Source organism: Martes martes (genome assembly GCF_963455335.1).
Source record: "Martes martes genome assembly, chromosome: 7".
NCBI classification, from domain to species: domain Eukaryota; kingdom Metazoa; phylum Chordata; class Mammalia; order Carnivora; family Mustelidae; genus Martes; species Martes martes.
Genome location: NC_137894.1, coordinates 113,248,369 through 113,263,287, shown reverse-complemented (window position 1 = coordinate 113,263,287; position 14,919 = coordinate 113,248,369). Strand labels below are relative to the sequence as shown.

At 41.6% G+C, this 14,919-nt stretch overlaps 1 protein-coding gene across 2 annotated transcripts in view; it reads left to right on the top strand.

Moving 5' to 3' along the window:
* DCAF5 (DDB1 and CUL4 associated factor 5) overlaps positions 1-14,919 on the top strand; it is a 100,999-nt gene that overhangs the window by 77,509 nt on the left and 8,571 nt on the right. For both annotated transcript variants that reach the window (XM_080807913.1, XM_080807912.1), the window contains exon 8: positions 13,972-14,099. In XM_080807913.1, coding sequence (XP_080664039.1) covers positions 13,972-14,099 — 128 coding nt within the window. The remainder of the gene's footprint in view (positions 1-13,971; positions 14,100-14,919) is intronic.

The following is a 14,919-nucleotide window of genomic DNA, read 5'->3' as shown; positions in this document are numbered from 1 at the left end:
AGGAGCCATCCACAATATTATCCATATATTGAAGTTAACAGATAAGGACTTCAAATGTTATAAACAAACAAAATAGAAAAAAAGATGGAGAATTGTAATCTATTTAGAAAATCACATAGATGTTGTAAAACTGAAATCTATATCTAAAACTAAGACTTTATTGGGCGGGTTTAACCTACAGTGAGTGGACAGGCTTGGTGAATAAAAGGCAGGTTAATAAAAACTATCAAAGGACAGTGGGAACAGAGAACAGAAAGAGCACAGTGTAAGAGACAAGAGGAGCACAGATGATTCAGCATAGATGAAATTGAAGTCCCAGGAGGATAAGAGAAAGAAAATGAAGCAGAAGCAATATATGAAGAGACAATAGCTAGAAGAATTTTCTAAAACAAATGAAATAGACTAATTCTCAGATTCAAGAAACTCAGTAACCACAAACAGGATAAATACAAGACACTTAGGCACATCATATGTCTGACTATTAGAGACAAAAGATAATGAGAAAAAGCCCAAAAGCAGCCTGAGAAAATACACAAATTACCTGTAAATGAGCAACAGTAAGAGTGATGGCCAAATTATGGAAGCCAGAATATAATAGAATGATATCTCTCAGGTGCTTAGAGAATTAAAACCTGCTAACCTAAAATTCTATATCCAGGGAAAATGTCTACCAAAAATGTAGGTTTAATAAATACACTTTTAAAAAAGAAATTACAGAATTTTAATGCAATTGCTTTGCAGCCCTCAGTGAAGTAATGCATCTAAATACCGAGGAGTGACAGGTGTGCAACATCTTATAAAGAAAGGCAATTAGATATTATGTGCCTTCTGATAAAAAGAACACAATACTACTGATAGGCTTGCCAAATGAAACAACTCTGAATAAAACCTCAGGATCCAGCTTTCAGTTTGCAGGAAGCACAGAGGACAGAGGAACATATTGTACTACATTGTGAGCTTACAGTCCACAAAATCCAGAGTTCAGAAACTTTAGGTCAAAGGGCCCATTTTCTCTAATAAATACATCCTACTGAAAAAAGGAAAGGATGGACAGGAGGAAGCCTATTGTATAAGAAACGTAAATGACGTATTAAAACAAAAACCAGATGAAACTATTTAGAAATGCACACTTGGATGAATAAAATTATTAAAAATGCAGGGAGGTGATTAATATAGAAATCAGGTAATAGCTGATCTCATGGGAGGAAAAGGGTTGTAATCGAAATGAGGCACATGAGGCATGAAAATGGCCAGAAAAAATGCCATTTTTTGACTTGGATGTCAGTTATAAGAGTGTTCACCTTAAAAAACTTTATTAAGCTCCACTTCTTGTGCTGTTTTCTGTATCTTTTTAATTTCTCAATGATGAAAAAAATTTGGAAATAAGTGTGGGTCAAAGAATTAATCAAAATTAAAAATACAATTTTCTCAACTAAACATGAAAACAAGTCATCCTGGCATTCATCTCATGGATACTACAAAGGTATTTGGCTATAAAATTTTCTGTTCACGTACCCACCCCAACAATAGTTTTTTTCTTGAGTTATAACTTACATGTGTAAAGTACACTTTTATTGAGGAGTGACTTAAATCTATGCCAGGATGTCACCATGATAAAGTGCTTGTTGCTCCAGGGTAACTCCAGCGATTAGAAAGTTCTTCTGTAAGTCTCACTCTGTTTCCCGGGAGTTGAGTGCTGTCTTACTGAGAATGGCCTCTCTTCCTCTTCATAGCCTTTTGCTCATTTGAAGGTAGCTCTCACGTCCTCTTCTAGATCTCTCCAGAGATAGCATCCTCCACCCACCCCCGCCCCGATGTTCAGTTTTGCATTTCCTCAAATAAATGATTTTTTAAAAATATTTTATTTATTCATTTGACAGACAGAGATCACAAGTAGGCAGAGAGGCAGGCAGAGAGAGAGAGCGGGAAGCAGGCTCCCTGCTGAGCAGAGGGCCTGATGCGGGTCTTGATCCCAGGACTCTGAGATCATGACCTAAGCTGAAGACAGAGGCTTAACCCACTGAGCCTCCCAGGTGCCCCAAAAGAAATGATTTTATAATGTTTCTTTACCATACTGATTTCTCTCCTCCGGATTTGTTCTACCTTTGTTTAAGGATTAACTAAATAAGCTCAGCAGATGTAGCCTGGCTAGACCAGAGGAAAATCTTGGCTCTTTGATATTAAGTATGCTGCAGGGTGTTTCAGGAAGTGCATTCAAGATCACATAAACTGTTTTTGGAGGTCACAGAACCCATGATCTGCTCATACTTAGAGTTAGCTAGGGGCCCCCATGGTGTCTGCGTGGGCTGTCGTTGGTCCTGGATCCCCATTCTTTATTTGATACTTGGATTTCTTTGTACACAAGACAAAGAACAGGACCTTATGATTGCTTGTCTTTCTTGTTGGATTCACTAACTAGTAATTGAGGGGTTTGTTTTCTCTTTATTACCGTTCAACATTACATCATCAGGTTATCACAGTAAGTCTGTCTCTTTGATCGTCATCTTGTTCTGCATGTAACTAAGCACCTTTTGTGATTATTTTTCATAAACCTTGGCTCATTTGGGGGAATTCACCCTTCCTGCCACTCTTCTGACAACCCACCCACATTCTTTTCCTTTGTTAGTATAGCTTTCCTTTTTCTTTCTGTTCTTTTTATCTTTTTCTATAACTTTCACTGTTTTTATAATTAAGTACTTCTTGTTATCAAAATAATACAGGTACATAATTTTAAATCAAGATATTACAAAACTTACTTTTTAAAAATGCAGCAGTTCCTTTCTCTTCCTGTAATTCATGCTATCTTTGAATTTTCAGTTTTGGACATTCTCTGTTGCCTTTCTACTCTTGAAATCAGCTACCTTTCCAGAAGGGAATCTTTGATTTAGTATCTGCAGGATATTTGCCTGGCATTTGAGCCATGACTCTAAGAGCCAAATAAGGGAATAGAGCTGTGAATCTCACAGGTCTGTGCACAGATTTTTGCTTAATCCCACCCTCCACCGCACCTGGTGTCTCCAGTCCAAAACTTCCTTAGGTCAGCTTCAGCTTGCAACCCCTAGGTCTCTGCCTGTGTGGGGAATGGGGAGCTTCCTGGCCATATGTGCTCAGAGGAGGAGTATAATGGTGTAACTGCTCTTTATACAGGCTTTTAATTCCTCCTGGTTCTGGCCCTACCCTTAAGCCTGGCTTCAGGGATACTTAGCACCTCTCATTTTTACATGTAACGTCTCTATATTTAAATGTTGACAGTTCATAATTTAAAAAATACTCATTAATGTTTGGCAAGCCAGACCTATGAGGACTAGATGTGGCCCTTGGGTTCTAGCTTTGAATGCTTAGATGACAAAAAGTCTGTGAGGCAATCCCTCCTCTCATCTATCTCCTCTTTGATTTAATCAAAATATGGGACGAGGCTGAGTTCGCTCTCTCAGTGCATGCCTGCATGCTAGTTGAACAGAAGATACTAAGGCAAGCTAATATGGGGAAGCAGCCTTGCTGTTCTATGCCTTAATGGTCTGACGGGCCATCAGCATTTATTGCAGACCTGCTGTGTGCTTCACAGTGCATACCAGATGCTGAGAAAACTAGATGGAGAGCAGTCCTGAGCGTTAGCCAAAAGCAAGGACATTCTTTTTTTTTCTACTCTCCTGTTCAGAAAGACAGAAAGTCACTGGGGAATTGCAGTTCCAAACTCCAAAGAGATGAAATGTATTTATTATATAAACAGTATAAACTTAACAAATCTCTTAAGTAATTTGCATAGGGCTTTATAGTAGGCTAAGGAAATCATTTTTTTTTTAATTTTATTTATTTGACAGAGAGAGATCACAAGTAGGCAGAGAGGCAGGCAGAGAGGGGGGGTGAGGGGGAAGCAGGCTCCCCGCTGAGCAGAGAGCCCGATGCAGGGCTCGATGCAGGGCTCGATCCCAGGACCCTGAGGTCATGATCCAAGCCGAAGGCAGAGGCTTAACCCGCTGAGCCACCCAGGCGCCCCAGGAAATCATTTTGAGATGTGAGACCTAATAACCACCATAAAACTTGCTACCTGGCAAGGTTAGGCTCAGTTTTTCAGTTGATGTCAAATAATAACTCATTTTCTAAAAACCTCTCCAAAAATTAAAGGACTAAAACTGGGAATTTGGCTGTGGCAAAGAAAAAGCCCATCGGAATGTTTTACACCTCTCAAGTATGTAGGAAGAGCATCTGTTTTAATGTGGTGATTCTGAAGATAAAATAAACAGACCAGCAGTTATGTATAGAGCCAGTGTGGTATATTGGAAAGAGCATTAGGCTCAAAATCATACCTGGATTCCAGTCCAGTGCTGCCACTAACTAGCTGATGGAGTGATTCTAGGCAAGTTATGTAACAGCAATTGTCTGAGCTTTAGTTTCTGCTGTAAAAACCTTCCCCTCCCAAGGCCTCATATCACGAAATGATTTAACAGTCTTGGGAGCTTTCTGAAAAATGTGTGTTTTCAAATGTAAGACTTTGTTACTGCCATGTAGAGTAGGATCGTCGTCCACAGATCCGTAATTTCCAAAGCATTTGCTCCCTAGTAACTTAGGTATGGAAGTAATGAATTTGGCAACATGTGGAGGAGGTGGGTGTCTCTGGAAAATCTTCATATTATCTTCTCCTTCCCTTTCCCCTAATTCTTGTTGGAAAGAGCTTTAGGGTTTTTACAGATAAGACTTGTTTCCCTTGAGATCTGCTTCTATGTGAAGACCTTCCTATTTATGGAAAGAAACATAATGTAATAGAGTTGGTAGGCCTGCATTTAAACTCCTGATCCATTCGTCTAGTTTCTGCTTCGGAAAAATTGTTTAATCTTGCCAAACTTATTTCTTCATCTGTAAGACAAGAACATTAGCGCTATAAACAGTACAGCCAGAGTAATAACATCCACCTCCTGAGGGTGCCGGTGAGGGTGTTCAGCAGCTGCTCTGCCATGACTGTTACTCCTCCTAAAGAAAGCTTTCTCCCTTTGGACTCTTCTCTGAAAAACTCCTTAGAGTCCAAAACATTGTCTTCCTCTCCCTCAGGAATGGCTGGCTGAGTTGTTGCATCAAGGCTGCTCTTGATTCATCGGCAGTTGAAAAGGGGGAAGGTTCTGTGACAGATTTTTCCTGAACAGAGGGGAAAACGTGCAGTTTCACTGCCCAGTCACTGCAGCCACCCCCACTGCCAGCAGGCCAACGGAAACAGCTGTAAATGCATTTTCACGGGCCTGCGCATGTGTGTGTGCTCTGTCTCTCCTCCTTTTTCTAGACCTGTCTTCACTCTCAGTGGGTTAGGCCTGGGCATCTGCCTTTTTTTCCCCCTCCCTTATGCCTGAAAGAACAACTGTTTTTAATTGGTCACAAGTAGTTGGTTGTAAACACATGTGACATACAGATGATCAAAGAAGAACTAGTATAATTGACTTTTTGTGCAGTTAAGCACTGCTGTCTGTGGAGCTCTTTGAGCTTTAACTGAGCATTGGCTGTCCCCATCTGACTTTTTTTTTCTTTAAGTCTTAGGTAGTTATGTGATTCCCTAGGAGGGAGCCACCACTCTCTGTATTATCACTACCCTGATTTAATTCTTTTTTTTTTTTTAAAGACTTTTATTTATTTATTTGATACAGAGAAAGAGACTACAAGTAGGTGGAGTGGCAGAGGGAGAGGGAGAAGCAAGCTCCCCCTGAGCAGGGAGCCTGATATGGGGACTTGATCCCCTGAGCCAAAGGTAGACACTTAACTGACTGAGCCACCCAAGCACCCCTCCCTACTCTGATTTAAATCTTGTGGTTTGAAACTTAGAGACACAGGGGATGTTCATTCACTCAGGCCTTTCGGAATTACTCAAGTTATTTGGACAACTCTTTTAGACATAGCAAGATAAAGAAGTAGTCCCTTGCCCCTCAGAACAGGAACCTCTTAATTCTACCAGTGGTATCAGGAATGAAATAGATTGCCTCAAAAGGTACCTGCCAAACCTCATTTTGGTACATAATAGCTTTAGCCTTCTCTTTCAAGCCTTGCTCCAGAGAAAATGATAAGGGGATTTACTTCAGTCTGTTCACTTACTGAGCATCCTAACATAAGACAATATGCAAAACCCGGGATGCCTGGGTGGCTCAGTGGGTTAAGCCTCTGCCTGTGGCTCAGGTCATGATCTCAGGGTCCTGGGATCGAGCCCCACATCGGGCTCTCTGCTCAATGGGGAGTCTGCTTCCCCCCCACCCTGCCTGCCTCTCTGCCTACTTGTGATCTCTGTCAAATAAATAAATAAAATCTTAAAAAAAAAAAAAAGACATTACGCAAAACCCTATGGGTGACTGAAAGAATAAATACTTTCTTGCCCTCAAAGAACTTCTAGTTTAAGAAAGATGAGAAAGGGGGATGTGTGTGTGCACATGCTGAATTTAAAAGTGGGTTCCAGGGCCCATAGAAAAAGATAATGAAGGGAGGCTTGAAGAGATTTTGGGGATCAGTAAAGTTTTCATGGAAATAGCATTCCAGAGGACCATGATGGATAGGTAGGATTTTAGCCCCTTTATTTCTCTGCTCTTACTATAGTAAAAATGCCATAAAAGAAATATCCAAATTTGACGGAAGATGGAGAAACACTTGGATACCCCACACATTGGATGATGGGGACACTAATGGAGATTGAATTTTATCCGTTATACCTATATTCTGCAGTCAAATACACTCATATCTTTTCATTCACTTGTCAAACTTTTATTGAAAACCTAGTCCATGCTAGGCACTGTTCGAGGCTTGATTGTATGGCAAAAGACCCCTGCCATCATCGAGCTTATGTTCTACCAAGAAAAGCGTACAATAAACAATAAACACAATAAATTATATTATGTTTAATAGGTTAGAAATGCTAAGGAAAAGGATAACATGGAGTGGAATAAGGGGGTGTGGAAGTGGTATTGGGGGATCAAGGAAATGCAGCTTTTTAGGTAGGGTGTTCAGTATAGACCTCTTTGAGAAGGTCACATTTGAGCAAAACCTCAAACTGGTGAGGGAGTTAGCCATGCAGAGATCTGGGGGAAAACATTTTAGGTCAAACCAATGCAAAGTTCTGAAGTAAGAATGTGCCTCATGTGTTTGAGAAATAACAAGGAAAACAGTGTGTTTTGAGGTAGAGTAAGGGAGAGGGGAATAGTAGGGTTAAGTAGGACACAAAGGGTGTCCCATTAGGCTGTTACTGTGGGTGAAACAGAGGACCCATTAGAGAAGTCTGAGCAGAGGAGTGACATGATCTAACTTATTTTAACAGTATCACTCTGGCTGTGGAGTTGAGGATAGATGGTGGGAGTGGGGCTGCCAAAGATAGGAATGAGGAGAACCAGTAGGAGTCCCCCATGATCCAGGTGAGTGGTGGTGGTGGCTTAAATCAAGGTAATAGAGGTTTCAGTCTAGACGTTTTTTGACGGTAAATCCTGATCACGATTTCCTGATAGATTGGACTGGGGGAGAGGAGGAGCAGGTAGAGTTTGAGATGTCTCTTAAACATCCAGGTGGAGATAGATGTTGAATAGTTTGGATAATAGAGGTATGAAATCCTGGAGTTCAAGAGAAGTTCTGAACTAGAGATAAAAATTTGAGTTTTGTTTGCATATAAGTAGTGTTTAAAGCCACAAAACTGGATGAGATCAGCAAACAAGTGAATATAGCTAGTCAAGAGAAGGGAATCAACGACTGAGCTCTAAGGCATTCCAGTGTTACGGAGTCGGGGAGAGCAGCCAAAAAGGAAAGCAAGAAGGAGTGACCAATTACATAAGAGAAAAACCATGAGAAGTGAAGAAAGGGGACGCAACTATATCAGATATTGCTGATAGGTCACATAAGTAGAATGAGGACTGAATTAAACCATTGGATTCTTGGGTATCACCGAGCCCAAGTCTTATTGCTTAGGGAAGGACTGTGTAATTACAGAGATTTGATTTCCGTTATATCATTTGAGTAACCACTGCCACCTTTTTCAACTTCTCTGCACCCCTCCCCCTATAAAGTGGTACCACTCTTATGTATTTGCTCGTTATCTTGCCCTATTAATACATTCTGCATAATGTTGTTTGATATTCCAACCTAAAGCCCACCAGATAGGATTCTCCCATGAAATGCTAAAAGCATTTCCTTTACCATAATCTGTCATTTTTATCTGAGTATTGAGGGTTTCTTTTCTTTTCTTTTTTTAAGATTTTATTTATTTATTTGAGAGAGAGAGATGGAGAGAGCATGAGCTGGGAGGAGAGGGAGAAGCAGGATCCTCAGTGAGCAGGGAACCTAACTGGGCCTCAGTCCCAGGACCCTGAGATCATGACCTGAGCCACCCAGGTGTGCAAGGGTTTTTTGTGTTTTTTTTTTTAATATCACCATTAACAATGCTCTCTAGGGGCACCTGACTGGGTCAGTCAGAAGAGCATGCAGCTCTTGATCCCAGGTTCATGAGTTTGAGCCCCATGTAGAAATTACTAAAAAAAAGTTAAAACTTAAAAAAAAAAAACAAAAACAGAAATGTAAGAGCAACTTATCAATCTTACTGGGAAGAGGTCCTCAATGGCAGTTGGGGCTATAGAACAGGATATGTTAAGCATTTTGTTATAAAATAAATCCCAAATCAGTCCCAAATCAATCAACTGGATAAAATACCAGTATTAATTTTGCTGTCAGAGTTTTGGGTTTTTTTTTTCCCCTTCCATTAATTAATGGGTAGGACAAACACCCCTCTGAGAATGGGATGGGGAAATGGTGGATAACACTGAGATTAGGGAGGGTGAAGTGTGAAAGTGGTAGTAAGGGACCCGGAACAGGAACCAGATGATTGTAAGGGGCTGATGGAAGACAAGAAATTAAGATGGCAGGAGATAAATTTGCATCTCTGAGTAACAGAGTACTGGCCTTAGACTAAAGCATCAAGAAATCTTGACCTGGCTGCTTTTACTTCTTGAGCTGAAAACATCATCATTCTTAGAGGATTTTATTAAAGCAAATAAAATTGACAAAGAACAGAAGTAAGAGAAGTTGTCAAGAAATGGGAGTGGTGTCCTGACCCTTGAAAAGTCCTGAGGGGACAAATCTCTGGCTGAATGTTGTAGAAAGAGAACATAGGTAAAGGGAAGGGAAATGAGGACTATACACTTAGCCCCTTGTCTTCTCTGGAGGGACACTTGGCCTTGGCGTTTTAGAATGGTGTTTATTGGAGTTCTGAGTAAGGTGTTTTCTCTGAGTCCCTTGCGTTTCCTGGGATCCCCCTGTGGTAGTGAGTCAGTCACTGATACCGGAATCTTGTAAGATGGTCCACTGCCTTTCTAAGACCTTGCAGGAAAATAGGCAAGGGGATTTATAGCCTTCTTCACCTCCCTAGCACCCCATCTGAACCAAAGGAAAAATGGAGATGTAGAATTTTGGCTTGATTAAAAAAAAAGAAAAAAACCCTACAGAGTGATGCCAACGTGTTTGGTGGGCCAGTCAGAACAGATGGCTGAGAAAAATGACCATTGGTTTGTACAGAAGTGGATAAACAAATGACAGCTGAAGAATGAATAAGGTGGTTTTCCCCGGGTATGTGCTGTTTCAGTCATTGGTGTCCATTATTAGTGATGAGGTCTTGACTCAGCTCAGTAACCATGAGTTGAGGTTGATCTGCATCAGGCCCCTCACCACTGTCTGAGAGATGATCCTGAAGGGACTTTTCTTTTAAATTAACATATAATGTATTATTTGCCTGAGGGTTACAGGTCTGTGAATCATCAGCTGAAGGGACATTTTGTAGCTTACATAGTTCTTAGAAAAGAATATTCCCTGCCTGACTCTTGCCCACTTGATCCTCCTGTTGATGGGTATAGTCTAGCTAAGTAATGGAGAGAGGAGAACCCTAAGTTCTCATATTTGCTGTTATTTTTGATAACATTATTGTTATTTTGATACTTTACTGATACTGGCATCTTTAGCTATTTCAGATAGAAGAAATCTGGTTTATACAAATCTCCAGGACTGATAAAAATCTTTCTCTAATAATCATTGTATCTAAACTGTACAGTAGCAGCTGTATTCAGTCATTTGAAACCCAGAAACCAGGAAAGGGACTGTTGAGCCTCCCCGAAGCCCATTCACTGTTCAGATTCTGTGTACACAGTCTTGGATGACTTAAACAAATGGCAGCCATAATTCTTCCTGTACCCATTGTTACCATCAGTCTCTTGGCTCTGTGGATTCCCTAGTTATCAGTTTGGGCAAGAAGAAGGAGGAAAGACCTGTATTAAAATTGCTGCCATGGGCAGAATTAGAACTTCTGGCTTCGGTGTGGTTGTGTTTCTCCAGTATTATCTCAACAAGCAGGGAGACTGGGTCTATACGCTGAAGAAGCCTGACCCTGTGGGACAGCAGACCTGCTCGGCCCGTCCTGCTCGGTTCTCCCCAGATGACGGATACTCTCAACACTGAATCACCATCAAGAAACGCTTCAAGGTGCTCATGAAGCACCCTTCAAGGTGCAACCGTGCCCTCTGAGGGTCCCTTACATTTCATGTCTCTTTTGCCAGCCCTCAGACACTTTGTGAAACTAAGCTCTTCAAACTGAGCCTTGAAGCCTTCTTACCACCCTTGCTCTTGGGAATCTGGTCTCATCATTGCCTTTGATCATGCTTGTGTGAAGCAGTCATGGTAGCATCCCTCTTAAGGGAACAAGTTTGAATCCTCCTTCCATAGTTTGAATCATTGCAAGCTTATTAAAATGATTTGAAAGAGAAAGTAAATAAATAAAGTTGCTGCCATGAAGAGAAACCAGTTGAGGTCACATTTATGGGAGAATAGAAAGTTTTCCCATGGTCTGAGTTTACAGATGTTGAGACCCTTCAGTTATTCTTCAGGTCCAGAAGTTACTGAAGTTGTATTCCAAATCAGCTTTGGCAGAAAGGTCAGTTTGGTTGATAAGCTTTAGGTCTGTGGTAGTTGATTCTTTAAGACCTGAGACCCTCCATCTGTCCTCCTATGGGTAGTACTTACTCTACAATGCCCTCTCCCAGGACACCTGGGTAGCTCAGTCGATCAGGTGTCTGCCTTCCGCTCAGGTCATGACTCAGGGTCCTGGGATCGAGTCCTACATAGGGCTCCCTGCTCAGTGGAGAGTCTGCTTCTCCCTCTGCCTGCCACTCCCCCTGTTGCGCTCTTTCTCTGGCAAATAAATAATAAAAATCCTGAAAAGAAAAAAAGAATCGCCCTCTCCTGAAACACTGGCCATTCAACAAGTACTTACTGAGCACCTACTTTAGTCCAGCCACTGCATCCCCCGTTCTAGGTGTGCAAGCTCTCATGAACTATTCAGTGTTGGCAATGTGATGAAATGTCCTGGGGGATACAATGGAGCTTGTGCTCTGGATACCACTGGATAAAATCTGCCCCTTCCCATTTTTAAGTTGAGGGCTTAAAAAGAAAACCGACTCATATGATAACTGCCAGAAAGATTTCCAAATATTTTATGAGCTTCAGACTCCATCCCTGTTCAAATCCTTTCATCTCTTAAAGGCCGCTGTTACAGGGGAAAGGATATTGGGGGCATTATGGGCAAACAGACTGGTTCAAATCTTGACTCTGCCATTTACTTGACTAGGAGAGGAGGGAGAAGGAGGGAGGGACTCTTAGGCAGTCTCCAGGCGCAGTGCAGAGACCAACGCAGGGCTTGATTTCACAACTCTGAGATCGTGACCTGAGCTGAAATCAAGAGTCTGGAAGCTTAACCGACTGAACCACCTAGGCGCCCCTAACCTTTCCTGATCCATGAAAACATATGCCCTATGTTTATGTCTCAATAAAGGAGAATGCCCTAGTCATTCTCCTTCATGGTTTATTAGCAAACTTGATGATGTTGGGTTGGGATATGGATAGCTTTAAGTGTGTTATCCATCCTGGATAATTCAAATATTAATAATGTCAGGGCCTGAGATGCCTGGGTGGCTCAGTTGGTTAAGCAGCTGCCTTCGGCTCAGGTCATGATCCCAGCGTCCTGGGATCGAGTCCCACATCGGGCTCCTTGCTTGGCAGAGAGCCTGCTTCTCCCTTTGCCTCTGCCTGTGCTCGCTCACTCTCTCTCCCTCTCTCTCTCTGACAAATAAATAAAATCTTTAAAATAATAATAATAATAATAATAATAATAATAATAATGTCAGGGCCTCCTGGAGTGGCTCATTCAGTTTAAGCTTCCAGCTCTTGATTTCAGCTCAGGTCATAATCTCTGAGTCATGGGATCAAGCCCCCCATCAGGCTCTGTGCTCACCATGGAGTCTGCTTGTCCTTCTCCCTCTGCTTCTCCCCCCCGCCATGACATTCTTTCTTACTCTCACAAACAAAAAAACTCTTTTTAAAAATAACAGCAAATATGGTGGAAAATTTAGGCAAAGAACATTTTCATCACTGACCAAGTAGAGTAAGCACCTAGTGCTAGTTAAGTTGGCAGATCTGAAAGCTCCTATTGTCATAAAAGAGATGTTTGTGTACACGGCAATCGAGAGGAATATCTTCCATGAGTCAAAAGGGGAGTTGTGTCAGGAGGCCAAAAGCAGAAGACCCCTTCTCCAGAACCAGATTATTTTTAGAGAAGGGATGTTGTGTAGTCATTGTCCCTCTAGACAGTGAGATGAGAAATGCCTGGAATGAGGGTTTAAACAAGGTGGAGTTGGGAGTGAAATGGAGGCATGTGGAGCGGAAACTGCCTACTGATACTTTGTTCCCTAATGGCACCATACTCCTGGGGTGGGGGGGCTAAGATGGTATTCACTGCTTAGATAAATGAACACTTAACTTGTTTGTGTCTGAATGCATCATATTTTGCCAATTGGCTGGGGACACAGGTTGGCCTATGTGTACTGAGCTGTTGATGGTTACCCAGAAGCAACCTTTTTCAGAACACGGGTGCAGGGGCGCCTGGGTGGCTCAGTGGGTTGAGGCCTCTGCTTTCGGCTCGGGTCGTGATCCCGGGGTCCTGGGATCGAGCCCCGCTTCGGGCTCTCTGCTCGGCCGGGAGCCTGCTTCCCTTCCTCTCTCTTTCTGCCTGCCTCTCTGCCTGCTTGTGATCTCTGTCTGTCAAATAAATAAATAAAAATCTTAAAAAAAAAAAAAAAAGAACACGGGTGCATGTGTTCTGTGTGTGATCCGTTGAAGTTGAACCTTTGAGATTATTCCAGGTTTATAAATGATGACATCTTCATTTGTGTTATAAATTCCAGGCATCTAGTGCTTTTCCCGGTCACTGAAGAAGAAAGCCTACAGGATGGTCCTTAAAATGTAACTTTTTATCAGTGGCCTCTTGATTTTAATCCATACATCCTATCTTTTAGCCCCTTATTCTAATTCAGATTCTTAGTACTTGGGCTCTCCCTATCAGAAAAGTGGCCCAAATCTTTCTTTATCCCTAGCACTCCCTGCTATCAGGGTAACAGAAGGATTTTCTCCATTATTTTCCCAGTGGCTTTTGTATGTTTGTTTGTTTGCAGCCTTCATCATAGCAATTAAGGGCAAATGGATCCGAGATTTTTTTGTGAATTTAGGTAATTGTATGCTTCTGGTTCTGCATGTCCCTGGCTCTGGTGCCTAACTGTTCCCAAGTAGTTCAGTCTCATTCTGTTCATGACTGGCCTTTTCTAAGGTAACACTTGGGTTCTATCTTGGGGATCAAAAACTTGAGAAATGTTTTAAGTGGCTGTGGCTTCATTGACAATGGAATTGCAGTGGGTGGGCGTGGGCAATGCTTAAAGGCTAAATAAAGGCTCTTGGTAAGAGCACATATGCTGAGAGAATATTTCATCTTCCTTCTTTCCATAGCAACTTTATCTGTAAGATTAAGCATTCTGCTGGTGGCATAGTTAATAAAACATCTTGGCTCCGCTTCTGAGCTGTTTGTGTGCCATTACTGGAACCTATTTACTTTTATCCATTTCATCATTTGATTTTTGTTTCCTTCTGTCTTCCCAGGTGGCATTGGTAGGGTGGTCAACGGAGCCTTCATGGTGCTGAAAGGGCATCGGTCTATTGTTAACCAGGTCCGATTTAACCCTCACACCTACATGATCTGCTCTTCTGGTGTAGAAAAGATTATCAAGGTGAGGCACCTTCCCTTTCTGTTCTTTTGGACAAATTACTACAATTCATAATTGGAAGAAACTAGAACAATATATATAGGACCTCATACCTAAACATACTAAAGGTCTATCAAAATTCTCAATTATTTTGGGGCACCTGGCTGGCTCAGTCAGTAGAGCATGTGACTCTTGATCTTAAGGTCATGAGTTTAAGTCCCATGTTGGGGATCAAGATTACTTAAAATTTTTTTCAATTATTTTAACATTATAAAATATTTTAAAAATGATATTAAAAAGTGATTTAAAACCCTCTTTTCAGGACCACTTTTAAAAATAGTCACTAGGCTTTGAAACTAGACACCACTTGTATGCCACTGCATTTCCAATGGCCTTTGATCTTGAATCTGATGCGTTCTGCTTTCCAAACCTCATCTGGAAGCCACCATCCCCTCAGTTACTCGGTGTGTAGTTTGCATTAATTGCTGTACTAATATGGCACAGACATCACTAAGTGAGTGCCAGAACCATAGCTAAATTGTCTCAGAACATATCAAAACCCACTGCATGTGGTTGTGATCGAGGCTAAGCACTTGCATTAATTGCACAGCGACTGAATGAACTAACCCAGCCAAGGAATTTGTCTAGACCCTGCAGTTAAGAGACCCAGCCTGGCCTGTGTCCACAGGAGGATGTCCCTCACTTTCCAGTTGCTAGTGACCCTTTTCCACATCTGTGAAGATGAAGGTTTTGGGGGCAAGTGATGAATCCTTTAGGACTCTCTGATAACTTGATTTTTAAGTAAGGATAGATGATAACCCCCCCTCTAAAAGTTAAAACCCCT